This window comes from Danio aesculapii, chromosome 8, assembly GCF_903798145.1.
Source record: "Danio aesculapii chromosome 8, fDanAes4.1, whole genome shotgun sequence".
Taxonomy (NCBI): domain Eukaryota; kingdom Metazoa; phylum Chordata; class Actinopteri; order Cypriniformes; family Danionidae; genus Danio; species Danio aesculapii.
The window spans coordinates 48,604,849-48,632,744 of record NC_079442.1 but is presented as its reverse complement, the minus strand read 5'-3'; the positions used below and the strand labels follow the sequence as shown (position 1 = coordinate 48,632,744).

The 27,896-nt window shown below is 35.8% G+C and overlaps 1 protein-coding gene across 1 annotated transcript in view; it reads right to left on the bottom strand.

The window, feature by feature from the left end:
- dpysl2a (dihydropyrimidinase like 2a) overlaps positions 1 to 27,896 on the bottom strand; it is a 74,774-nt gene that overhangs the window by 22,053 nt on the left and 24,825 nt on the right. The window contains exons 2-8 of the mRNA XM_056464114.1: positions 12,581 to 12,669; positions 9,613 to 9,797; positions 6,873 to 7,037; positions 5,290 to 5,351; positions 4,311 to 4,391; positions 3,038 to 3,106; positions 1,834 to 1,954 (exon numbers count right to left, since the gene is read on the bottom strand). Coding sequence (XP_056320089.1) covers positions 1,834 to 1,954; positions 3,038 to 3,106; positions 4,311 to 4,391; positions 5,290 to 5,351; positions 6,873 to 7,037; positions 9,613 to 9,797; positions 12,581 to 12,669 — 772 coding nt within the window. The remainder of the gene's footprint in view (positions 1 to 1,833; positions 1,955 to 3,037; positions 3,107 to 4,310; positions 4,392 to 5,289; positions 5,352 to 6,872; positions 7,038 to 9,612; positions 9,798 to 12,580; positions 12,670 to 27,896) is intronic.

Here is a 27,896-nt window from a genome sequence, read left to right as displayed (position 1 = left end):
TTCTTTTCTTGTTCACAATCAGATATTTTAAGCGAGAGTTCCAGAACTTGTCTGAGTTTATTACGCCTGAGAGATTACTGCAAATTCACTACACATCTATATTGATAAACTGTTTTCAAACAGCAATAGATTTAGTTAAATTGACATGCATATATAATCGTAATGCAAATATAAATACCCATTTATTAACCATAGGCTATTAAACAAACAGAAACGGTATAACGTGATGACGTCAGTAATATGCAAATTAACGTATGACGTAACCTAGCGAATTTTAGCGACTTTTTGGGCAGAGCTTAGTGCCTTTTTGTTAAAAATAGTTGGCAACGGTTGGCAAAAGTTGACATGACAATAGTTTTAAACTGTTTCTGAGCGCTCCGTTTCAAGTGCAAAGATGCATTCTGCGTGAATGTGTCCTAAATCCGCGCATGCGGTGAACATTTTGCTGTGAAAACCGGTCACACGCAACAATTTTATGCACTCTCACAAATGCTCCCAAATATATTTTGAGGTCGCATAGATAAAATTTCGGGCACATATGTGACCAAAACGGTCGCAATTTCGAGCCCTGAATATGGATGGAATCTTCAAACACTATTTAGGTAATTTTCTGAGACCATTCATATAACCCAAGACTAAAATGTTACAATAATGTTTTGAATAACGTTATTCTAACCAAAGAATAATGTTAAATTAATTGTGTAAAAAACTAGACATTTGGAAAATTAAAGGAACATCTGTAAATCTATGATATCTACATGGGCGTCATGGTGGCGCAGTGGGTAGCACAATCACCTCACAGCAAGAGGGTCTCTGGTTTGAGCCTGGCTGGGTCAGTTGGCATTTCTGTGTGGAGTTTGCATGTTCTCCCCATGTTGGCGTGGGTTTCCTCCGGGTGCTCCGGTTTCCCCCCCACAGTCCAAACACATGCGCTACAGGTGAATTGAATAAGCTAAATTGGCCGTAGTGTGTGTGAACGTGAGAGTGTATAGGTGTTTCCGCTGTGTAAAACATATGCTGGATAAGTTGGCGGTTCATTCCGCAGTGGTGACCCCAGATTAATAAAGAGACTAAGCCGAATAGAAAATGAATGAAAGAATGAATGATATCTACATATATATATATATTTGTTGATCCTGTTTATAGCAAAAAACAACCTGCATATTATGTTCATTTCTATTTGCATATCCCTGATTATTAATAGCAACCTGTACAGTCTGTTCATCTATTCTTTAACCTCTGATTCTAGTTACGACGACACGGTGGCTAAGTTGTTAGCATTATCGCCTCACAACAAGAAGCTTGCTTGTTCGATTCCTGTCTGGGTCAGTTGGCATTTCTGTGTGGAGGTTGCATGTTCTCCCTGTGTTGGCGTGGGTTTCCTCCGGGTGCTCCGGTTTCCCCCACAGTCCAAACACATGCGCTATAGGTGAATTGGGTGAACTAAATTGGCCGTAGATTATATGTGTGAATGAGAGAGTGTATGGGTGTATGGGTCTCAGTACTGGGTTGTGGATGGAAGGGCATCCACTTTGTAAAACATATTCTGGAATAGTTGGCGGTTCATTCCGCCGTGGTGACTTCTGATAAATAAGGGAATAAGCTGAAGGAAAATGAATGATTCTAGTTAACACGACATCTGTAAATATTACCCATAGTTTTTCTATAATTGCACTTTTAATTACACCTATATCCTGCACTTGCTACTATTGCACTCCTTATTAGACCTAAACTGCATTCCGTTGCCTTGTGCATGTGTCATGACAATACAGTTGAATCTAATCTAATCTAATGTGTTTTAATGGGATGTTTTATATTAAGCATCTGCTGTACCTTTTTTCCTGGCCTGTGCGATGACGTCGGCTGCGCTCTTGCTCATGACTTTGGTAATATACAGCGGACAGTTGGTCTGGTTAGCGATGGTCACGGCCCGGTTCACAGCCTCGGCTTCCACCTACAATAAAGCAACAGCAGAAACTCACTGACCTTCAGCTCAGATTACAGTAAAACTCTGATCAGCAGCTCCTGAACGCTGACACATCCTCAAGGCCGCCAACTAAAGCTTTTTGATAGCATCCATGTGTTTGCCAGTCTGAAGCTGCCATTAACGTGTTCTGAAACTTGGAGCTTCAAAGGTCCCAAGATAAAATAATGTTTTTTAGATGTTAGTATCAGTATTGCTTGCTTTTAGGATATCTATGAGCTAGTGTGCTCCAAAACACTGACAAAATAGACATTTATGATATATAAAACTGATATAAACATGTAAAGCTTGCAGTTTGTCACTTCCACCTAATGGAATTCAAACGGTTTTATTCACGTCACCTCATACTTCAGTTTCTCATCAAATCTTGACCAATCAAATGCTCTCTAGAATCTGACATGCCCCGCCCCCTTCAAGACGCTAATGATTTGCTTTTCATTTGATGCACTCAAGCTCAACCACTCTCACTGGCTGAGCTGTGAGAAAAATTAAACGCTATTGGCCTATTTTTTTTAAAAGGGGGTGGAGCTACACTACCACAACCCCTCTTTATGTTTCAGATTGAAATCAAACATTAAATAAAAAAAATGCACATTTCAAAACACTTCACGGGACCTTTTAAGTGTTTTTTTAACCTCCTCTTCACATTGGCATATATATATATATATATATATATATATATATATATATATATATATATATATATATATATATATATATATATATATATATATATATATATATATATATATATATATATATATATATATATATATTATTATTATATTATATATAATAGGGATTTAGGTCTTTAAATTATTTCTATGCTTTAATTGTTGTTTATTGAACTATATACTGTTTTTGTTTTTATTCTGCCATGTCTTGGTCAGAATTCATGTTGTTTTAAGGTGCTATATAAATAAAGTTGAACCTTATTCTGGTGAAGCTTGTTTGGAGGTTTTGTCTCTGTGTTTGTGTAAAATACTTCTCTGCAGTGTAAATGTGTTCTAGTGTGATTTGAAATAAAATCATGGTGTTTATGAAGTGTTTTACCTCCTCTGGGCGGCTCAGGACGTGTCCCTCAGGACCAGTGATGCCCAATCCCAGAATCCTCTTCTGCTCCTAAAACAAGAGAGAACAAGAGAGGTTTGAATGGACAAACAAAAACCAAAGGAAAGTTAAAACAAAGAAAGAAATACGTCTTGATTGGTTTTAACTGCATTGTTAAAATATGGTCAAGACAATTCGGCAGATTTTTTATTTAATTAATAAGCCGAAAAAAGTGATTTTGAAAAAGTGTTTTTTAATTTAATTTAATTTAATTTAATTTAAGTCAAAAAAGTGATTATATTATAACATATTATAACATATAATATAATATAATATAATATAATATAATATAATATAATATAATATAATATAATATAATATAATATAATATAATATTATTTTATATTATTATATTATATCATATTACATTATATTATATTATATTATATTATATTATTGGTAACATTTAGACACAAATATATAGAAAACAATGAAAATAATCTAACCGAACTGCTATTTTATTTTATTTTTTATTTTTTAATTTAATTTAATTTTAATTTTATTTTATTTTAATGATTTTATTAAATTAAATTAAATTAAATTAAATTAAATTAAATTAAATTAAATTAAATTAAATTAAATTAAATTAAATTAAATTAAATTAAATTAAATTAAATTAAATTAAAGCCACGCTGGCCTTTTTGCCATTTTTATAATTATAATATTTATTTATTTGTTTGTTTGCTTGATTTGATTGTCACTATAATATTATTAAACTATACAGTGTTTTACTATAATTTAAAATACCATTTACAAAGTGATATCTAACATAGCTTTTTATTTTATCTTGATCTAATACTGCAAGAAAAATCTCTTTTGAATTGCTTTAACTGACAACAAATTGACAAACCCTTCTCATTCCACACTTAAACATGTTGTGTTTTTAAATAAATGCAAAAACCTATTGTAAAATCTCTAAAACTGCGCATTAGATCAGTGTTTCTCAACCACGTTCCTGGAGGACAACCAGCTCTGCATATATTTCATGTCTCCTTAACCAAACACACCTGAATTAGATCATCACCTCATTAGCTGAGACTCGAAGACCTGTAATGGGTGTGACAGACAAATGAGACATTCAAAACATGCAGTGCTGGTGGGTCACCAGGAACATGGTTGAGAAACAGTGCATTAGATCACATATTTATACAATTACACAAACTGTTGTATTTGTGAATTCAAATTTACACTAAAAACCACATCAGAGGAAAATTACCTCAGCGATGATGTCTCCGTTTTCTGCATGAACCTGAGCGATGGCACCCAGGTCCCGGATCACACTGAAAACCTCATACATCTGTGGAAAAACAAAGAGTTTTCTGTGTCTACAGGGTTTTTCAGGATCTATAGCTTTTTGAAAATATGCCGAAAATCACAACGACTGAGACTGAATTCCTCTGAAACACACACCTACGCACGCACGCACGCACGCACGCACACACACACACACACACACCCGACCCAATTTATCAGCAGGATTAAAGACATACTGTACAGTAAAAGCGAAAAGTACTCAAACAGCTTCAACATTTCTCACACTATCACAGTTTATAAGACACGGCTGCTGAATGCTTGATTCTGATTGGCTGATGAACATTCTATGGTGTGCCATTATATTCAAATAAATGCACAATTAAAGTAGTTCCGGCAGGTTTTGACCGCATTACAGTTTTAATATCACTACACTGAATGTTTTCAGTTCTTTCACAGCTGCAACAGATACAAATCGCATCAAAACACAACCTAAGGTTTTGGATGAGGTGTGTAAGAAACTAGTGCTACACACAGGAGTAGCCTGAGGGCAAAAACCTGACAACTGTCTGAAATACAACATTTGAACAGTGACTTCAGGTAATCTAGTTAAGCCTTTAAATGTCACTTTAAGCTGAATACTAGTGTCTTGACAAGTATCTAGTCAAATATTATTTACTGTCATCATGGCAAAGATAAAAGAAATCAGTTATTAGAAATGAGTTATTAAAACTATTATGTTTAAAAATGTGTTGAAAAAATCTTACCATTAAAAAGAAATTGGGGAAAAATATACAGGGGGGCTAATAATTCAGGAGGGCTAATAATTCTGAACTATAGTGTCCTGCGCTCACTAGTAAACAAATATCAAAAATCATATCTGGTGTCTAAATAATTTTTGGCTTGACTGTATGCATTATAAAGAGTGTTTTACTGTTGTTTACCTGGGAGTCATTGAGCTGGAAGATGTCTTTGTACGCCAGATAAACCAGAAAAGAGTTGACGCCTGTAAAGAAGAGCAGAAAATAAGCTCCTTCCATTGAAAATAAGTGTAATTTTGGTCACACTCTTTACAATAAGGTTCATCAGTTAATGTTAATTAATGCATTTACTAACATGAACAAACAATGAACCATACATTTACTACAGTATTTGTTCATGTTAGTTAACATTAGTTAATTAAAATACAGTTTTTCATTGTTAGTTCATGTTAACTGATGGTGCATTAACTAATGTTAACAAGCATGGACTTAAATGTTAATAATGCATTAGTAAATGTTCAATTATGATCAATAAATACTGTACAAGTGTTGTTCGTGATTAGTTCATGTTAGTAAATGCATTAACTAATAAATCTTATTGTAAAGTGTTACCGTAATTTTTGTCTAAATATTTTTATGTGGAAATAAATTAAAGCTGGACTCATTTTGCAATAAAGAAATAACACTGAATAATTAAAATGACAGATTCTGTTCAAATTGTAAACTCTTATGATTTTTATTTATTTTATATCATTTTTATTTATCTTATTTACTCTTAAATGTTACTCTTTTTTTTTTTTTTTTTAACTTTTTTTTGCCCAAAAACTCTATTCATTTGTTTTGTTTTACTTTTAAATGTAAAACTTTCTACTTAATTTTACTTTTCACATAGGAAAACCATTCGGATAAACTTAGCTAACAATCAGAATTACAGATTCTGTTCAAATACTAAATTATTATGATTTTTTTTTTTTTAATATAATTTTGATTTATTTTATTTACTTTCAAAGATCATTTTCAAGATTTTTCTTCCTTTTTGTACAAAAATTTTATTAATTTATTTTATTTTATTTTCAATGTAAAACTTTCTTCTAAAATATTACTTTTTACATGGGAAAACCATTTGGACAAACTTAGCTAATAATTGAACTACAGATTCTGTTCAAATTCTGAATTATTATGATATGTATTTGTTTTATAATATTTTTATTTATTTTATTAACTCTCAAAGATCATTTTTAAGATTTTTTTTCCTTTTTTGCAAAAAGAAAAAATCAATAATTTGTTTTCTTTTATTTTGTAAAATGTTTTTGTTTTTCTTTCTCTCTAAATAAACATTCATGTTCACAAACCACCTAAAAGCAAGCAGATTAACCAGATATACATGTTATTTAAACTGATGGTAGTATATAATGTTTAAGTCCTGTATCTGGACTTGTTAATACTTGTGTCTGTTTCAGTGGAAAAGATCTTCTGTGAAGTTCAACATCACCAAACATGCTGGAAAATGCTGAACTTGAACTGAACCTTGACTTGATTTTCATTGAGCTGCAACTGTTTGGAGAACATTCCCATAACTTGCACTGGCACACTAACAAAAGTTGTGCGAAATCTTTAAAATAACCTTTTGGAACATTCTTATAACATTATAATTATGTAATATACAATTAAAGACCACACACATATATATATAATTATTGTAAATATTAGCCAAACATTGTTATAATTACTTTGTGTGGTGCTGGATGTGTGTTTTGCGTGTGTACCGTGATCTTTGACCAGCATCTCGATCTCCTCCTGCAGACCCTTGTGCCACTCAGTGACATCGACATGAAGAGAGTAATCACAGCAGGACTTCTGATCAGCCCATTCCCTCCACTGGTTAAAGGCAGAGATCAGACTGACACCCGGCTCTGGCACCACATGATCCACTGAACACACAACACACACAGTCAAATAAAACACACATGATCCACTTAAAACACACACATTAACCATACACTAAAAACACACTATATATATAGATACTATATAATACTCAGCAGTCTACATGTGTTTGTTACTTAAAATTACAGCCACAATCAGCAAATTGCTGGAAATTTAAAATTAATGTCTAGAGATGTTTAAACACGTCTTATACGATTTAATATTTTACATAGATTTTACTTGACTCCAAAGAAACTGTTCAGAGCAGGTTTCAAAAACAGAATTCTAGCGATGCATGAAGAAACAGGTGACATATTTCATGTATTATGGCAATACCCAGAAGTCCAACATTTTAGGAGAGAGATGCATGAATATCTTGTAAAGATATTGCAGACCCAGTATGACTTTTGCCCAACCCCGTCAAGAACTTGCGACCCCCCACTACCAAAGCATATCAAAACAATAAAAATAACTTCTTTTAAGCTGTTCACAATATTTTACCTATATTTACTATACATTACAGGGCTCGAAATGAACATTTTTGCTTGGTAGCACTGGTGCTCCTAACTTTAAAAAAGTAGGAGCACCAGCCAAAATTTAGTCACACCCACCAATTATGAGCACCGTTACATTACTACAAGTTTTATAAACATATTTTATTTGCATACGTCATTTTAATAGCAATCCCGGTCTTTTCATGAGCTGCAATATTAGTTTAATCTTAGTCAGCACAAGCCCTTTTGCGATGTGTACGTGGTGTTAAATTTGACATATAGCTGCACGGCTGACAGCATCTGGCGATTAAATGAAGGATTAAACAGAACCTCTCGTGCTTAAAATGTGTAAATGTGGCAAACAGTTACCTGAAAATTCCGTCCCACAGACTTTACAGTGAATGCTTTAGTTATTTTCATAGTGGTCTTGAAGCCAATGGAAGTCTTTTATCCACTCTTCGACAAGTGTAAACAGTGAATTAACATTCACCGCATGATTAGTAATCAGATGTGCCATTACTTGTAGCTTTAGGTGGTTTCTAAAACTAAATCTGTCAGTGTTGTTTTCATTCTCATCTTCAGCGCTTGACATTTTCATGGTTGTAGCTCTCCCTGTCATCTGAAGGCAGAAGGCATTGGCTGAGTGATCAGTGACAGCTGATTTTAACCAATCCATTCGCGTTCAGTTCTAGAGCAGTGGGCCAATAAGAAGAGCGTGAAGGCGGGCAAGCGTTTCGGGCTTTGTTTACTGCAGCAAGTTGACATTTCAACTGTTTTAAACTGTTCCTGAGCGCTGCGTTTCACGTACAAAGATAAATTCTGCCTAAATGTGTCCTAAATACTTTATGAATTTATCCTGATATTTCTGATGTTTTCTACTTTTGTCTGATGGGGTTTTGCTCTTGTGCTTAGTCAAAGTTGCCGGTTCCGGTTTTCACATCCAGATGTGTGCTGTATTGATAACTAGCGAGTTATTCGCTGCACAGTTATCATGTTCCATTCACTTTTAAAAAAAATACTAATCAATAATATCTTTTAAAAAATCTGAAAATATTAGCTTGCACTTGTAATACTGTAAAATATATATTATAATCACTGAAAATTACACAATTTTTAAATCACTCTTGCGACCCCTTGAAATTATTCAGCGACCCCCAGTTTGAGAACCACTGCCTTAAGCCACATGAATAAAGCTGACTCACAGTGGATTCAGAGCTGTATCATGCTAGGCAGACGGGTGATTGTTAAAAATTGGAAATCTTCCAGTAGACCTCCAATCTTTGAGTGGATCTCAGAGTTAGGACGAGTTGCAGCTTTTGAAAAACTCAGTTTACATGGAGAAATTGAAATTTATTTTGATAAATGGGGAAAATTTCTACATTTCTGCGACCCACAATGTTAGCAAACATGTAGTGAGACAAAATAATAATCAAGGCTATGATATTAGCAACCCCCCCACCCTTTTTTTAATTTTTCTTTTCTTTTTTCCCTTGTGTGTGTTCTGGTTTGGTTTACTTACGCAATTTATGTGATGTTATTTATTTATTGTATTTATTTATTTTGTACTGTTCTGCTTGTATGTTACGCTCCGTATTTGATATTCATCTGCATTTTTCGAAATAAGAAAAATCAATAAAAAGTTCAAATCATAAACAAACACAATCCCAACAAACATGCTGAATTAACAAATAAACATGCCTTATGCCCCTTTGCTCTCATTCTAATCACATTTTTAATCTGTATATCCTGCATTTTGCATTCTGACGAGCTCTAAAAAGTCATTGCTTAATACCACATAGAAACCAACTACTGTAACAGCATTTACTTTGCTGTATCTCCCATTTTCAACATCAAAAAATACATCATAAATTTAATATACACAAAGATAAGGAAAGATTATCATTCCTATAATCTCCAAATAAGAATTAGAACGAGAAAACAATGGTGTCTGAGGCTCACAGAATGGCCATTTCCATGTACTCTTATTATTCGACTATGCCTAGGTATACCCAGATTTTCTTCATTGGGCACCTTTAATATATATTTACATTTATTATGATCGTGTCGTTAATGTTTTCAGACGTACTGATCATAGTGGTGCCGCCGGCGAGAGCAGCTCGTGTGCCCTGATAGAAATCATCCGCAGCCGTCATTCCCCGGTCGGGCATCTGGAAACGTGTGTGAACATCGATGCCGCCGGGAATCAGCATCCGTCCGTGAGCCTCGATGATCTTCACACCGCCGGGAACGATGAGGTTTTCTCCAATTTGCCTAAAATCAGAAAACACAAAGGTCATTGTTTATGATATTACCTACAGTACGCTTCCATCCTCCTATGTTCATGTGCATTGTCTTACAAAACTGCATAATGGAAATGGCAAGATGTGTATGAACTGTGAAAATGTGCAAAACATCTGCGCTCAGCTGAAAAATAAAAACTTTTTACCTCATGAGAAAAAATGTGCATAAACACATTTACTGAATCAATTTCAGAATAACTATCCAAATGCAAACCAAATTTATTTTCTAAGCTGAAACATAAAGATATTAGCATTTTTTATTAATTTTAATATTTATAGAACAATAAATCTAACATATCTAATTGGTTAAAAAACAAATCAATAAAAGGCAGTAAATGTGTTCAATAATGTATAATCAAAATTTGAAATTGTATTATTTATTTATTTTTTTTATTTATATTTTTTAAAATAAAAATACATAAATCACACACACCGATGCACATAAATTGTGAAAATGCATTGGATTTATAAGTAGGATGAACCTTTTATGCAATCAAAAAATGAAACCCAGGCTCATTCTGAATACATACCCCTGTGTACATTTCTGCGAAATGCATCCTAGGAGGTATGTTTTTTGCAGTTTTTGTTTTCATGAATGCGCCAGAAGCAACTGTGTACACTTTTTCAGATTTCAAATTTCTCTCACAAGTGCCTTTCACGCCTGCTGTTCTCATGTAAAGCCACCAGAGGCCACTGTCAACTGACTGAATCACCTTCCTCCAGACTAAACCCAACCGACAGTGTTTTCAAAAGAACCGACTGACTAGCGCCCACCCACTTCCCTAAACCCAAGTGACAGTGTTTTCAAAAGCACCAATTGACCAGCGCCCACCCACTTCCCTAAACCCAATCGACAGTGTTTTCAAAAGAACCGACTGACCAGCACCCACCCACTTCCCTAAACCCAATCGACAGTGTTTTCAAAAGAACCGACTGACCAGCACCCACCCACTTCCCTAAACCCAACCGACAGTGTTTTCAAAAGAACCGACTGACCAGCGCCCACCCACTTCCCTAAACCCAACCGACAGTGTTTTCAAAAGAACCGACTGACCAGCACCCACCCACTTCCCTTAACCCAACTGACAGTGTTTTCAAAAGAACCGACTGACCAGCGCCCACCCACTTCCCTAAACCCAACTGACAGTGTTTTCAAAAGAACCGACTGACCAGCGCCCACCCACTTCCCTTAACCCAACTGACAGTGTTTTCAAAAGAACCAACTGACCAGCGCCCACCCACTTCCCTAAACCCAACCGACAGTGTTTTCAAAAGAACCGATTGACTAGCGCCTACCCACTTCCCTTAACCCAACTGACAGTGTTTTCAAAAGCACCGATTGACCAGCGCCCACCCACTTCCCTAAACCCAACCGACAGTGTTTTCAAAAGCACCGATTGACCAGCGCCCACCCACTTCCCTAAACCCAACCGACAGTGTTTTCAAAAGAACCGATTGACCAGCGCCCACCCACTTCCCTAAACCCAACCGACAGTGTTTTCAAAAGAACTGACTGACCAGCACCCACCCACTTCCCTAAACCCAACCGACAGTGTTTTCAAAAGAACCGACTGACCAGCACCCACCCACTTTCCTAAACCCAACCGACAGTGTTTTCTAAAGCCCCGATTGACCAGCATACCGCCCCGTAGCATTCGTTTTAAGGACGAAATGCAGCCATATGTACTACTGGCTACGGATCTCCAGAAATGTATATAGGGGTACATTTTCAGAATGAGCCTATGTTGAATCAATGTGCACAAACTGCAATGCAAACACATTTACTAAATAAATAAATGCATTCACATCAGAAAATCATGGGATTTTGTTTTAACAGATCATGCAATGATAAAAATAGGTGTGATTGGATGACAATAATGGACAAATCAGCGGGTTGAGCACATTGTAAAACATCTGAAATGCTGTTTTGCTCATTATAAAATCCCTCAGCCAAAGTTTGTCATCACAGTGGTTCAGTATTACTATTATTATATTACTATTTCCATCAACACTTGAGTCTTGAGCATCTGTCTGCACTCCCAAAGAGTGTCTTACGCCTCCAAAAGCCACCGCACATTCATTGCATTTTATCTTCTGATGCACAGGCAGATTATTATTCAGGAAAAAGAGGCCCCCGGTGGCTTCTCCTACCATAGAAAACTACATTTTTCTGTCTGATATTTGGCGCCGGTTTATCAAAAAGTGATGATTTTGTTCTCTTTCACTTATTGGATGGAAATGCTGCTTTATTCTCAAATGCAATATTGTAGTTTTGCACATGAGTCTAACTCACATCTTTGGATGAAAAATACTGAGATGTATTAGAAAAAAAATAATGAGATTAAATAATAAAAATGCCAGCACGGTGTCTCAGTCGCCTCACGGCAAGAAGGTCGCTGGTTCGAGTCCCTGCTGGGTCAGTTGGCATTTCTGTGTGGAGTTTGCATGTTCTCCCCGTGTTGGTGTGGGTTTCCTCCGGGTGCTCCGGTTTCCCCCACAGTCCAAAAACATGCGCTATAGGGGAATTGGATAAATTAAATTGGCCATAGTGTATGAGTGTGTATGAGTGTTTCTTAGTAATGGGTTGCAGTTGGAAGGGCATCCGCTGCGTAAAACATATGCCAGAATAGTTGGTGGTACATTCCACTGTGCGACCTCTGAAATAGAGACTAAGCCGCATGAATGAATGAATGAATGAATGAATAAACGAATGAATGAATGAATGAATGAATGAATAATAAAAATGTGACTTGCTTGATAACTCCATCCTCCATATAGATGTCTGCATGGAAAGACTGATCATCGTTGACGATCTTCGCTCCTTTGATGAGCAGACGGTCACTCTGCGAGAGAAAAATACACACACAAAACACACTGTTTATACACTATAACTCAACAGGTTTCACTTGCTATCAGTTTAAAGGGACAGTTCACCCAAAAATGGAAATTTACTCACTATTTACTCATCCCTTAAGTGGTTACAAACCTTTGCATTTCTCTATTCTGTTGAACACAAGAGAAGATATTTTGTAGAATCAGAATCAGAAAGAGCTTTATTGCCAGGTGTGTTCACACATATGAGGAATTTGTTTTCGTGACAGAGCTTCTACAGTGCAACAGGATAACAGAGACAGGACAAAAAACAGATAATAAATATATTTAAAAAAATAGAAGTAAGTAGTGAATGCAAATATACAAATTGACAAGTGTATGTACAGGAAGAGAGTCAGTTTTGTTAGAGGGAACACAGGGTTCTTTGAGGCTACTTCAAACTGTTAGTAATTTTCTGAAGTATTAGCTGAGAAACCTGGAGTTTTAAGCTCAACTTAAGGACTTCCATAGTGTTTTAATGGTATGATGTCCGATTAATCTTGAAGTTTCATTCATCCATTAACTGTGAGTTTGAAGAAGTGGACCAACGACTTTTAACGCACTCAATGTTTTTCTTTGTTCAGAAAAGGGGACCATCATTAAACAGCTAAGACATATATACATATATTTACATACATAATATATGTATATGGGCAACACAGTGGCGCAGTAGGTAGTGCTGTCGCCCACAGCAAGAAGGTCGCTGGTTCAAGCCTCGGCTGGGTCAGTTGGCGTTTCTGTGTGGAGTTTGCATGTTCTCCCTGCGTTTGCGTGGGTTTCCCCCACAGTCCAAAGACATGCGGTACAGGTGAATTGGGAAGGCTAAATTGTCCATAGTGTATGTATGTGTGCGAATGAGTGTGTATGGGTTTCCCAGTGATGGGTTGCGGCTGGAAGGGCATCTGCTGCGGAAAACATATGCTGGATAAGTTGGCAGTTCATTCCGCTGTAGCGACCCCAGATTAATAAAGGGACTAAGCCGAAAAGAAAGTGAATGAATGAATGAATATATATAATTTATTTATTGTTTTTTGTTATTTTTTATTTATTTTTTTTTTTTCCTTGTGTTTTGGAGAAGTTTAAAAGAGTTTGGGGGGATTTATTAGTTTTGTTTTTGAGTGCATTGTTTAGTGAACCAGCATGTTTTCCTTTTGGAAAATAAAATTTTAAATATTTGCTAGCATCGGTATTTCACTTATATCCTAGTGGTTAACCTTTTTACCGTCACTTCATTGAATAAAACATTGAAAAGTTACAATATAGATGCACATGCATGCAGTATGTCAATTTATGTGCCTATATATGCATGTCACATTGACTACATCTGTGGCACAATTTTGAAAACATTAGGAAAATCCACATATTAGGTTTTGAGGACATGTTTTATATATAATGTTAATTAAATTTATTAACCAAAATCAAACAAAAAAACACATTGTATATGTATTGCAAATTCAGATGTAACTCCTCGTGTACACACTGATAGCTTAGGAGATTCACTTTGTCATGTAAATGCATTCACTTGCAAAGACTTTACCATGCACATGGCAAAAATAAGTCACCGCTGTTATAGCTGAAGTAATCTGATTCAATAAATGTCACCGCATGACAAGGTCAACAACAAATAAAAACAACAAAATGAGATGCATTTCTCTTCATCTGGAGATCCAGGACAAACTGCACAGTCAGAATCCAGTCCGTAACACACAGTGCAGCTACAAAAATGACCGACAAGCACTGGACATCAGGTTTAATCAGAGCTGAAGCATGAAGAGCGCTGAGGCAAAGAAACACAGTCAATCTTTTCATGCTAAATCAATTCTGACACGCCATCAAGGGCCCAAATGTTATTTCAGGACATGTTTTAGACCTGTTAAGACAGGAGGAGCATTCAAACATGAGGAACCAGCACTACAACTCAGAAAACAATCTGATCTTAAGGGAACCTATTATGCCCATTTTTACAAGATGTAAAATAAGTCTCTGATGTCCCTACAGTGTGTATGTGAAGCTTAAAATACTCAAAAATATTTGTAGAACTCTTTAAAAGTGTCCCTTTGATGCTTTGATGCTAATTGTGCCGTTTTGGTGACTGTCGCTTTAAATTCAAATGAGATTGTGCTCTTTTCAAAAGAGGGCGGAGCTACAAATGTGTCAGCAGCATTACTAGAACACATTTAAGCTGGGGTTGTGATCATGTTGTCCAAGGGCATGAAGGGAAGTGTGGGGGTTTAAGCAGATCTGGTTTGCATTGTGCTCTGTAATTAAAGGGCTGATGGGATAATTGACCTCTTCTATAGCTGGTTGTCTGTTAATGAGCAGTGGATTCTACTATAAGAAGAATCTATGGGAAGAACAATACATCAATGGAAATACTGCTAAAACTTTATCATTCAAATACTAAGATTTAAGAATAAAGACCACAATTAAGCTTAAAGGGACAGTTCACACATAAATGAAAATTTTCTCACTATTTACTCATGTGGTTCTAAACTTTATCGAATTTATTTCTAAAAGTGGTCAGTTATGCAAGAAATTATATTCAGCGATTAAGCAGATCTACAGAAGACATGTGAATATAAGATTGCATTCACACTTGTAGTTCAAATCTTTTGGTTTGACAAAAAAAGAGGAGAAAATCCTACATTTAATCAAATCAATGCATATATATATATATATACTACTACTAGTGTATGTATGTGCATAAATGTATATATCAATGAATGCACATAAATGCATGTATACAAGCAAGTGTATGTACAGGTATGCACATAAATGCATGTATACAAGCAAGTGTATGTACAGGTATGCACATAAATGCATGTATATAGGCAAGTGTGTGTACAGGTATGCACATAAATGCATGTATATAGGCAAGTGTATGTACAGGTATGCACATAAATGCATGTATATAGGTAGGTGTATGTACAGGTATGCAAATAACTGCATGCATATAGGCAGGTGTATGTACAGGTGTGCAAATAAATGCATTTATATAGGCAAGGGCATGAACAGGTATACAAATAAATGCATGTATATAGGCAAGTGTATGTACAGGTATGCACATAAATGCATGTATATAGGCAGGTATATGTACAGGTATACAAATAAATGTATGTAAATAGGCAAGTGTACAGTATGTACAGGTATGCACATAAATGCATGTAAATAGGCAAGTGTATGTACAGGTATGCACATAAACATATGTATATAGGCAAGTGTATGAATAGGTATTCACATAAATGCATGTATATAGGCAAGTGTATGAATAGGTATTCACATAAATGCATGTATATATGCAAGGGTATGTACAGGTATCCAAATAAATGCATGTATATAGGCGAGCATATGTACATGTATGCACATAAATGCATGTATATATGCAAGTGTATGTACAGGCATGCAAATAAATGCATGTATATTGGCTATGTACAGGTATTCACATAAATGCATGTACTTGTATATATGCATGTGTATGCCTGCAGTGGAATGCATGTATACACACACACACACACACACACACACACACACACACACACACACACACACACACACACACACACACACACACACACAGCAGCTCCAGACTTTTTTTAGCCTGATAGTCTGTGATCGCTGCTGCTCTTAGATGAAAAAACCCCCATCTCACAAACATTCAAACCATCTTAACCTTGTTAGTCACAGCGGAAGCACTCGGATCACATGGGTTATCTGTGATGTTTATACTGAGCTTCAGAAATCCAGATGAACCTGCTGTATTGAAGCGTGACGAGACATGTTTCTCAGTAGTCGTCTGTTGGTCACTCTTCTACACAAATCCATTACTAACGCTGAGTCTGGACAAACGCTGGGTCAAAGGCTCATTAAAGCAGCCCGTTACGTCTGCTTTACTGCTGAGCTTTTGGCTTATTCAGCAGTTGTTTAATGATGCATATTCAGGAATACTGACCAATTAGACGATTAAAAAAAAAAACATCTGGATGACTATGATAACATATCATCAACCCAGGCTCATTCTGAGAACGTAGTCCCGTAGACGTTTCTGGAGACCGCGAAATACGTCCCAGGAGGTACGTATTTTTGCAGTTTTTATTTTCGCGAGTCCGCGAGAGGCCGCTGTGCGCGCTTTTTTCCCCACGCCGTTCTCGCGTAAACCCGCCGGAGGCCGCTGTCGAACGACCTTCTGCCTGTCTGCCTGGATGACAGGATGATTGACCGTGCGACTGGCCAATCGGCTGACCCACCCTCCTCCGTCCCTAAACCCAACCAACGACGATTCACAAAAGCCGTCCAGAAAAAGAAAAGCCCTCGTCTGATTTTTACCATGTTTTCGGATTTTGACCACATTCTCACCTCTCACGAACTTGTTCGCTTCATTTTTTGGATTTTGTTTTTGTTTTTATATATTTTAGCATAAATGCATAAATGCACTGACTGTACACATATTTGCAAGTACAGTATGCACATAAACGCATGTATATTTGCAAAGTATGCGCACAAATGCATGCAAGTATGCATATATATATATATATATATATATATATATATGTTTATATATGTATATACAGTTGAAGTCAGAATTATTAGCCCCCCTGAATTATTAGCCCCCAGTTTATTTTTCCAAACATTACATTTTTAATAACTCATGTCTAATAGCTGATTTATTTTATCTTTGCCATGATGACAGTAAATAATATTTGACTAGATATTCTTTAAGACACTTCTATACAGCTTAAAGTGACATTTAAAGGCTTAACTAGGTTAATTAGGCTACCTAGGCAGGTTAGGGTAATTAGGCAAGTTATTGTATAACGATGGTTTGTTCTGTAGACTATTGGAAAAAAAATTAGCGAAATAAAACAAATAAGACTTTCTCCAGAAGAAAAAATATTATCAGAAATACTGTTATCAGAAAAACTTGTTCGCTTCATTTTTTGGATTTTGTTTTTGTTTTCTTACCTGATTTCTGGAACAGCTCTTCCCCGGACTCGAACCCGGTCGTCGTCGTCATGGTCAGCTCCTCTCTGCGCCTCGAGTCCGCCAGAGTACACGAAGAGCTAACCGGACAAACTGGTTGCAGCGGGAAAGCCCTCCACACGGAGGCAAGCGGCCGGCCGGCAAGCGCCGAAGGGAACGGCGTCAAACCGCCCCGCAGCGTTCGCTTAAAAAAATTAAATGCAGCCGTACGTACCCCCGGCTACGTATTTCGCGGTCTCCAGAAACGTCCACGGGACTACATTCTCAGAATGAGCCTGGGTTGCATATCACACTTATCTGAACTCTAACTGCTTTTCCTAGACAAAGCTTTAGTAATGTGTTATAATAATAAAATTTAAAAGAGCCCCTATTATGCATTAAAAAGCATCATATTTTGGTTTTGGGGGTCTCCAACAACCGTGTGATAAGCATGCAAGGTCAAAAAACACTTTTATTGTCTTATAATGTGCATTTATTTTTACCTAATTATCCCCACGACTCCCATATGATTCGTTCAGTGGTTCATTTGTTCCCAAACCCATCCTTTGCACGATGCTAATCTGCGCTGATTGGTCTGATGACCCAGTCTATTGCGATTGGTCCACTGCGTTTAGCATGACACAGAGAGAAATGCCCACCACATCTTCTCAACATCTTTGAAGTAGTCAGAGTGCAGAGTGTATGTGTGAGCCCAATGCAGGAGTGCATTAAAGCAATGCCGTTTAACACCAGCATATTACTCTATTCTTAACCATGACACATATTCAGTATTAATCCAAACAGTTGCAAAAACTGAACTGTTTTGAAACTTGACCACCGGACGTGTGTGGGAAACAGCTGACAGTGACATTGCAATGACAAACGGCAGAGGATTGCGAGCTCACAAACGTGTTTAAATTCATAAAGAAATCTTCACGCGTTGCGTTTTCAACCTGGTTTTAGACGTGATATGAGAATATAAAGAGCTAACCAGATACAATACAAGTGACATGGACAAGTAACAAAACAAGTAACAAATTAAATACATAGTTTGCAAGCTAGAGAAAACAGCCATTTAAATCGCACTTAGGTAACTTACACTTGTGAAACGGAGGAAGAAACTGATCCATGAACTGTGTACTGTAAAGTTCCCGTCAAGCTCTGACAAAGTCCCATACTAAATCAATGGTCTTTTCTGGTCCTTCCTTCAACAAACGGCTGAGGAATCCCTGTTGTAAGTGTGTAGATTGCTGAAGCACTCATCAGAAAAATGACAGGAACACAGCACAAGGCTGGGGCGATAACGCTGAGGTATTTTTGACTCTTCACAGCCTCATCTTTGGGTAGGGAAAATGACACTAACTTTCGCTTACACTTCAGAGCACATAGTCTATGCAACTTGATTCAACCAAGATCTGCTACAGTGTTTGCCTTCCTCTTTTTCTTTGTTTGTGGGCGGGGCCGGGGTTCAATTTTCCAGGGTCTGCGTGCGCAACAAATGGGCGGGGCTTGACTTCCCTATAGACGTGACACCGACACACCTAAAGACTCCGTGGCAATTCAGTCGAACTACTATGAGTCGACTCCTTTATAGATTAATTAATAGTTTTAAACACGATACACTTTCAGATTTAAGCCTTAGCTGGATATTTCACTTCACCTAGAGCTGTGTTACACACTACATGGAAGGTCATTTTCAAAAACTCATAATAGGGGCTCTTTAAGCTTATAAACTAATGGAGCTAATTGAGATCTATTGACTGTATTTGTGGTGCAAAAATTGAAAACATAATTAAGTAACTGCACACCAGGTGCAAATTAACTTTAATTAATTAATGATTAATGTGCAGACAACGATACGAAAAATGCTATAATATCCCTTTAACAATGCATATATGCTACTATTTTAATGCTATTCTGCACTTAAATCCCTGCATGCATATGTAGAAGTAGTAGTAAATTTTACAGTTGTTTATCCATGTGTGTATTTATGCACATAAATGAAATGTAAATACAGCTGTAAATGCAGGTATGCATGCACATAAATCAATGCATGTATGTTAGTTTATTTATGCATGTACAGTATATTAGCATAAATGCACTGACTGTACACATATTTGCAAGTACATTATGCACATAAACGCATGTATATTTGCAAAGTATGCGCACAAATGCATGCAAGTATGCATATATATATATATATATATATATATATATATATATATATATATATATATGTTTATATATGTATATACAGTTGAAGTCAGAATTATTAGCCCCCCTGAATTATTAGCCCCCAGTTTATTTTTCCAAACATTACATTTTTAATAACTCATGTCTAATAGCTGATTTATTTTATCTTTGCCATGATGACAGTAAATAATATTTGACTAGATATTCTTTAAGACACTTCTATACAGCTTAAAGTGACATTTAAAGGCTTAACTAGGTTAATTAGGCTACCTAGGCAGGTTAGGGTAATTAGGCAAGTTATTGTATAACGATGGTTTGTTCTGTAGACTATTGGAAAAAAAATTAGCGAAATAAAACAAATAAGACTTTCTCCAGAAGAAAAAATATTATCAGAAATACTGTGAAAATTTCCTTGCTCTGATAATAAATATTTGGGAAATATTAAAAATAATAATAACAATCAAAGAGGGCTAATAATTGTATGAGCCCAAAAAAACACAAGCTGACACAGATCTGGAACATCAGCATCACAAAAAACAATGATTTAGACCAGCTCACATAACACACATTTTTTCAATGGAAATAAAATGAACATAAGTGCTTTTACCAAAAATATGAGCTTTATATTTGAACATCTGAACCCTCCGAATGCTGTCACTGCTTTACTCTCTTCCTATTACTCAAAGTGCTTGAAATATTATTCTGTGGTAATGAACATTATACAACAATGGCTGCGGATGAAGCTGAACCCAGAATGTTCCTTTAATCCATTGTAAAGCCTATGAATGGGCTTAATGAGTAATTACGTAACAGCAGAAAGTCCCTCCTTTAGATCAGTGTATGTGCTTAAATCGTTCAACTAAAAGTTTGTAATGGTTAAATGTGTTTCCCACAGCTAAGAGCTGCTCTGTTTAGAGTAAAGAGACAAATGCAGCACTTAATAATTTACTCTTAGGTTTCTTTCACCTCTGATGTGTTTAGCATGTCCTGCAGAAAGCATGATGGGTTTCTAATGATGGCCTCCGGAGAGTCCATCCCTGTGACCCACTTACTGCAAATCTGGTGCACGATTTTTCCCTAAATGCTTCCCAAGCTAGTTCAATAGGCATTAAGTTATAATGGCCCTTGGATGGAGTGCATTCTAGATGCTGGAGTAAAACTGCCTCTCTGAAAGTAATGTGCATTGAGAACTAGGAGAGCTGTGGTTCAGTAAGTGGGTCAAGCATGGTCAGATTGTTAAAGGTTCAGTCATGTCTAGTAGTAGTGGAAGGATTTCTGTGGCTGCTGGTGTTTTACATCTTCATTGTGTTGAATCTGCAGATTCTTGTATACTACCTGTCGCCTATCCAGGAATAACAAATAATAACTGGACTTCTAGTTGATCGTTTGGTATCAGAAGTGGCTTATATGAAAGGAAAGGGCCCCTAGATTGTATTACCAAAATAAAATATGATCATACCTTGATTTTAGGACAGTAAGGTCTGACTTTGCTTGGACAAAAGTCTTGTCACTTAGAATATTAAGTCATGGTGCAGTGGAAAAAGAATGAATATTGTGTATGACTCCCATAATCTTGGAGGACTGCATCCATACATTTCTGCAATGACCCAAATCACTTAATAATAAAGTCATCTGGAATGGCAAAGAAAGCGTTCTTGCAGGACTCCCAGAGTTTATCAAGACTATTTGGATTGATCTTCGGTACATTCTCCTTCTTCTAACCCCAGACATGCTCAATAATGTTCATGTCTGGTGACTGGGCTGGCCAATCCCACAGCACCTTGAATTTCTTTGCTTTCAGGAGCTTTGATGTGGAGGCTGAAGTATGAGAAGGAGCGCTATCCTGCTGAAGAATTTGCCCTCTCCTATGGTTTGTAATGTAATGGGCAGCTCAAATGTCTTGATACCTCAGGCTGTTGATGTTGCCATCCACTCTGCAGATCTCTCGCACACACCCATAGTGAATGTAACCCCAAACCATGATTTTTTTCTTCACCGAACTTGACTGATTTCTATGAGAATCTTAAGTTCATGCAGGTTCCAGTAGGTCTTCTGCAGTATTTGTGATGATTGGGATGCAGCTCAACAGATGATGCATCAGAAAAATCTGCCACTCTTACAATTGCGATCGACGACAAGACTTTTGTCAGGTAATGTATACTGTATTAACATGTAAATTCATGTATGTATGCATAGATATTGGTTTACAGGCCTATTATTAGTTTATAAGCCCAAAATGATGACCAATGAAACCTAGCCTTTGGGCTAATTTGGATACATTTACATTCTTGAAGAATGTTCAATAATTTACACTGTCGTTTGTTGTGAAATCAATCAATAAAACTAGTTAACTGGTAGAGCTAGAAATATATTAGAATACGAAATATAAACTGCTGTAGACAAAAATGTTAAAAGTGGTAGATTATTTCTTCATCAATGCATGTTATTTTTTAAAAGATGTGAAATATGCATGTACATTCATGTGCGCACACACAAATACATGTATATGGTTGTTTGCAGTATGTATGCAAGTATCTATGCACATAAATGCATTGTATATGCAAATGGAATTGCATAGTTTATGTATACATGTACAGTAAATAAGCATAAATACACTGCAAACATACACATAACTGCATGTAAACACATGAATGCTCATGAATGCATACATGCACACAAATGTATGTATATAAATGTGTATACAGTCATTTATAGTGCATATAATTACATTACATTTGAGTATATATTAATACATGCATATTGATGCACATGCACACACACATTTAAATGCCTACATGCATGTAAAGTAATAGAAATGCATGTATATATGCACATAAATGCATGTGTTTTGGATCATATATTCATATTTATGATATAATAAGATCATATATTCATATATAGTTGCATGTATGCATGTCAATAAACTGTACGCATGCACATACATTTGGGTATATATGCCTGTTAATGCATGTATATCGATGTTTGCTAATGGATCTATGTATACATGTTCATGCAAGTGTGATTACATGTAAATTGATGTAAACACCTGTATATGCATGTATATAGGAATATACAATAAATGCACGTTTGCACCTGAGTGCATGTGCTTTGAGTGTAAATGTATGCATATAGATCGCTTTGACGAATGTAAACAATAACAATGCTTGTAACTCATTTCCTGTTTGACATTTTTAATCTCCATACTGTAGCTTTTGCAAATCCAAAAAGGTCTACATATTGATAAATAATCTTATGACAGCTGTTTTAATGGTAAGTTATGATTGAATTGCCTCTTGTTACAATTAAATAGTATGACAACAAGCAGAAAATATTCATAGGCCAATGGCATCACATTACCACAATGAAATGATGTATAGGCACATAAAATATGTACATTAGCAATATATGTATCCATGTAAATACGCATATGCACACTGATGTATGTGTTTATATAGATATTAATGATTTTATATATGCACGTAAATTTCTGTATTTGTGAGTGTTAATGCATGTTAGGGCTGGGCGATTTGGCCAAAAATCAAAATTTTGATTTGTTGAGATTTTAACTCGATTACAATAGAGTGGAGGAACTATGAAGTCAATTTGTATGCAAAAATCCGGAAAGCGAGTTAGCATTTTAGCAGCTCCGGTTCCCTCGTCCCAAAGTCAAGGGGTTTTTTCAATGGGATTTCAGTTAAATCGCTTAAATAAAGTTCGTGGCAAACACAACTTTAATATACTTAATATACTTTATTCTACGACATGAAACACATCGGTTACATCACACTCTTGAGCTTTTAAATCAGTTACGCTTCTTTAAAAAGACTGTTGCTATCAAGTTGCTAAATGAGACTACAGGCAGTGTCGGAGACATTATACGTCATCGAGCTGATCTGGTCTGGAGTGCAGCTCGCTTGTGTTTAGGGCATTTGGATTTCTCTGTTATTTGAGTATTTTCATAAATAGCATATTATAGTTTGTAGTATTTTTCTAATTGGGATTTCATATTGTGTGTAGATAATGCCTTCACTTGTAGAGACTGTCAAGACAGATTAATTTGTTTATCATTTATTTTAATTAAACGATATGGGGATACTGCTTACCAGTGCAGCCGGTCTCTTTCCTGCTCTCAGTAATGGAAACGTGTCAATAAATGTGTAAAAATACCTACATATTAACTGTCATTTTAACGTGATCAAGTGATTTTTCGTCGTTTTTTTTCTTCTTCATCTGAGCACATTTAACTCCATCATAACTGCAATATTTACACTCCTCCTTAAAATGTATAGCAGATGTGACTGTATGGGCTACTGTTCGCTGCACTTCGTGACATAAAAAGAATACTGAATGTTGCTCTGTGTCCATGATGGAACTTGCAGGCATTTGATAGACTTGTCCCTCACGCCTCATTTCTGTCGATTGTTAAGGCAAGCTGGCTGTGTGAACGTGTGCGATACACTTATTTAAATGTGTCTTATGATAATATTTTATAGGCACATTTATACATACAGTTTTAAAACTTTTACAACAACCGTAAAACAAAACATGTATTTCCCACGTAAAAACTATCCAAAGGCACGTAGGTCTATGTGTATTTACGTATTTATTTGTTTATAATATAAAGTGTGGATTATAATATAATAAACGGAGAGATTAACTCTGTCATGGACCATATTTCTAAAAATAAGCTAGAAAAGTTGTTCGTAGCATGTCGGTGCTGACGTCACAGGCGAGCGCCCCGAAAGCACTGTAGTTCATTTGTAGCCTAATGTTAGCTTTTCAGTTCTTGCGTTTGCATTTAAGATCGTTGTATTTTCGTGTGAGGATTATCCAGCTGGACAAACGTGTAAGTGTAATGAACAGTGTTTGAACACAGAGCTTATTATTTGCAATCTTCGAAAAGCCTATGGGAAAATCCTATAGGGATTTTATTGAGAGAACCAGTTTTTTGCTAGCAGCCGATTAGCCTACAAGGAGACGTCATAGTTCCCCTACTCTATTAATGAATGATTTCTTTTATTTTATTTCAAGAGTTCACACTTAGATATTGTTTGACAACTGTTAGCAGGTTTGGCATGCTGTCCTGGGAGAGAACCCTGAGCTCGGAGATAGGTGAGCCCAGGGCTCCCGCCTGGTCCATAGAGCATGTGAGGGGAGTACGAGATCAGGTGGTTCTCGAGAGCTCCCCTAGGTAAAGGAGGAGAAGGGGTGGATGGGGGGTTTCTTCGGAAAAAACGAAGATAAGGGAGTAGTTCTAGCTAGGCTACATATAGTGAGTTGGATTGATCTGGTTGGCTAACAAATGCATGTAGATGAGTGGCCAGCTGCAGTCAATCATATCACATGCTTCACTTATTTTTTGCCCTCATAGTTCACGGACAAGTTTTCTACGGTATGCTCACATATTACAAGTGAGAGATTTTAGAATGAAGGGTGCATTACTTGATTTTAAAATAATGGAAGGATACACCCACTATCTACTATCTATGATTATTTATTGAACATCAACGTTGAACAACTGAAATTAAAACATGAAATTTTCTTATTATAAAGATGAAAATAATACTTGCAGTTTTGGAAACAAAATTAATTATTTTAAACAGAATAACTCTTAAATAAAATAACTCTTGTATATACTGTAAATATTATTTTAAACAGTGCATTTCTTGAATCTTCTGTAAACAAATGTTTATTTAAATAATACTTTTGTATAACATGTTTTTATTGAATTTTTTCAAGATTTTACAATAATTCAAACCCCAAAACCCAGAACTTACTCCAGACAGGTTTAGAAAAGGGGAAAAAAAAATAATCCTTAAAAAAATAAAAAAAAATGACTTAAAATAATATTAAAATTAATGAATTAATAAAAATAAATAAATAATAATAAAATTCGAATCAAGCATCAATTCACATTCCACAACTTCAGAGTTCCAAAGCTTCTTCAATATCTCCATTTTTTTTAAGTCTAAAAACACCTCCCAGATATCACAAAATTTGGAGGATTTTTTCCTTATTATATATGTGAGCTTTTCAAGAGCCAAGCATGTTATAAGGTTTCTCAAGCAAAGTCCAATGGAGGGGCGATTAACATTCTTCCAACATAAAGCAATACAACGCCTTGCTTGTATTAAACATAAATCAATCCATTTTCTTTCTTTAGTAGACAAAGCACAACTGTCTTCATACATATTCAACATACATAAACCAGGACATAAAGAAATTGGAATGGAAATAAATTGTGAAATATATTAAGTCACCTCCACCCAAAATTTTGGTTCCTCCTCACACTCCCCACACACAATGAAAAAAAAATGTACCTTGTATCTTCTTGTATTTAAAACAAAGATCAGGGATATTAGGGTTGAATTTATTAAATCTTACAGGAGTAATATAAGTTCTCATTACCCAATTATATTGTAGCAATCGCAAATGGGAGTTTAATGTATTTGTTTGTGCATTCAAACTAATTATATTCCAGTCCTCTACTGGGAGATCTATTTTTGTAATAAATATTAATTTTAATGTAATGGAAAATATGCCGTGTCTGGTGCAGCTTCCAGTCATAGTCAATGTAGTGCAAATGTGCGATGTGTAGTTACATTTTTTTAAAGGTGCATGCGTATGCGAGCGCACGAAGGCTGCACGCTGAAAAAAAATATTCAAAGATGATTCCTTGGATTTACTCAATTTTTATACGTTAAGCGGTTGTGAACAATTTATTTGGGCTGAATTTAAACAAACAAATTAAGTTAAACATTGCTCAATTTAATTTGTTTGTTTAAATTCAACACAAATCAATTGTTTGCAACAGTTTTGCATGCAACACTTTTTTCAGTGCACCGCACCACACCCGTGCCTTAGACGTAGAAATATGTATAAAGTAGCCTTAACAGAACGAAGTCACATGACTCCGCACATAGGGAAAGTAACTAAAAAAATTAGCCAAAAAAATTTGATTGATTATAGATTCTGAATGTCGATTTCGATTACTTTTTGATTAATTGTTCTGCCCTAATGCATGTACTGTACAGTGGATATGAATGCATGCATTTATATATAGCATGTACCTACCAGTTCAATGACTGGGCCAGGGGCGTTGCTAGACATAAAGCTCTACTGGGGCACCCCTCCCATATTAATATTAATATATATATATATATATATATATATATATATATATATATATATATATATATATATATATATATATATATATATATATATATATATATATATAATTATATTATATAATTAATAATTATATAATATATTTAATTATATAATTATTTTTTTTTATAAATATTTATTATAAATAAAAGTATTCTTGTTATTATACAATTATTATTCTAAATAATCTTAAATGTAACTGGAAGACAAAATACTTTTGCATAAATATTAATTTCATTTGAATGAAATTCTATAGACAATTTAATAAAAGACAAAAAAAAAAAAAAGATGTGTTATGGAATTATCTGTTGCAGACTTGACACATGGCAAAGAATTAGGTTTATTAAGTCTTTATCTCCCTCTCTCATCATCCCTCCTTTTTGCTTCATACAAAAAAAATCTATCAGGAGGCCTGCTTAATAAGATTGTTTAAACTTTAGCTTTGTCGACTAGCTAAACAAAAAAGGCAGTTACACCGGTTTTACAACGCAGAAGCGGCGCGTGACAAGCAAGTAGCCTGCTTTTTTGGTGCGCATGTTAACTACCGGGATTCGCACCGGCAGAAGAGCAGCGCCTGCGAGAGGCGCGCGGGTTCTCTGTGCACACGCGGAGATACGTCAGATTGCTTTTTGATTAAACACATTGCTTTCATCAGCGTTGGTTCGGTTGCACACAGAGAGTAAAGTCTTTATTTCGGAAATACCACTCTTAATAAATACACTTGCATATGAAGTAAATCATATCTCAATGCATTTACTGGGGCACTGGAGATTTTTACTGGGGCACGTCCCCCTGTAAATTGGGTCTAGCGACGCCCCTGGACTGGGCCATACAAATTAGGGGAGTTTCCTGAGAGATGGGTGTGAAATATGAAAGAATT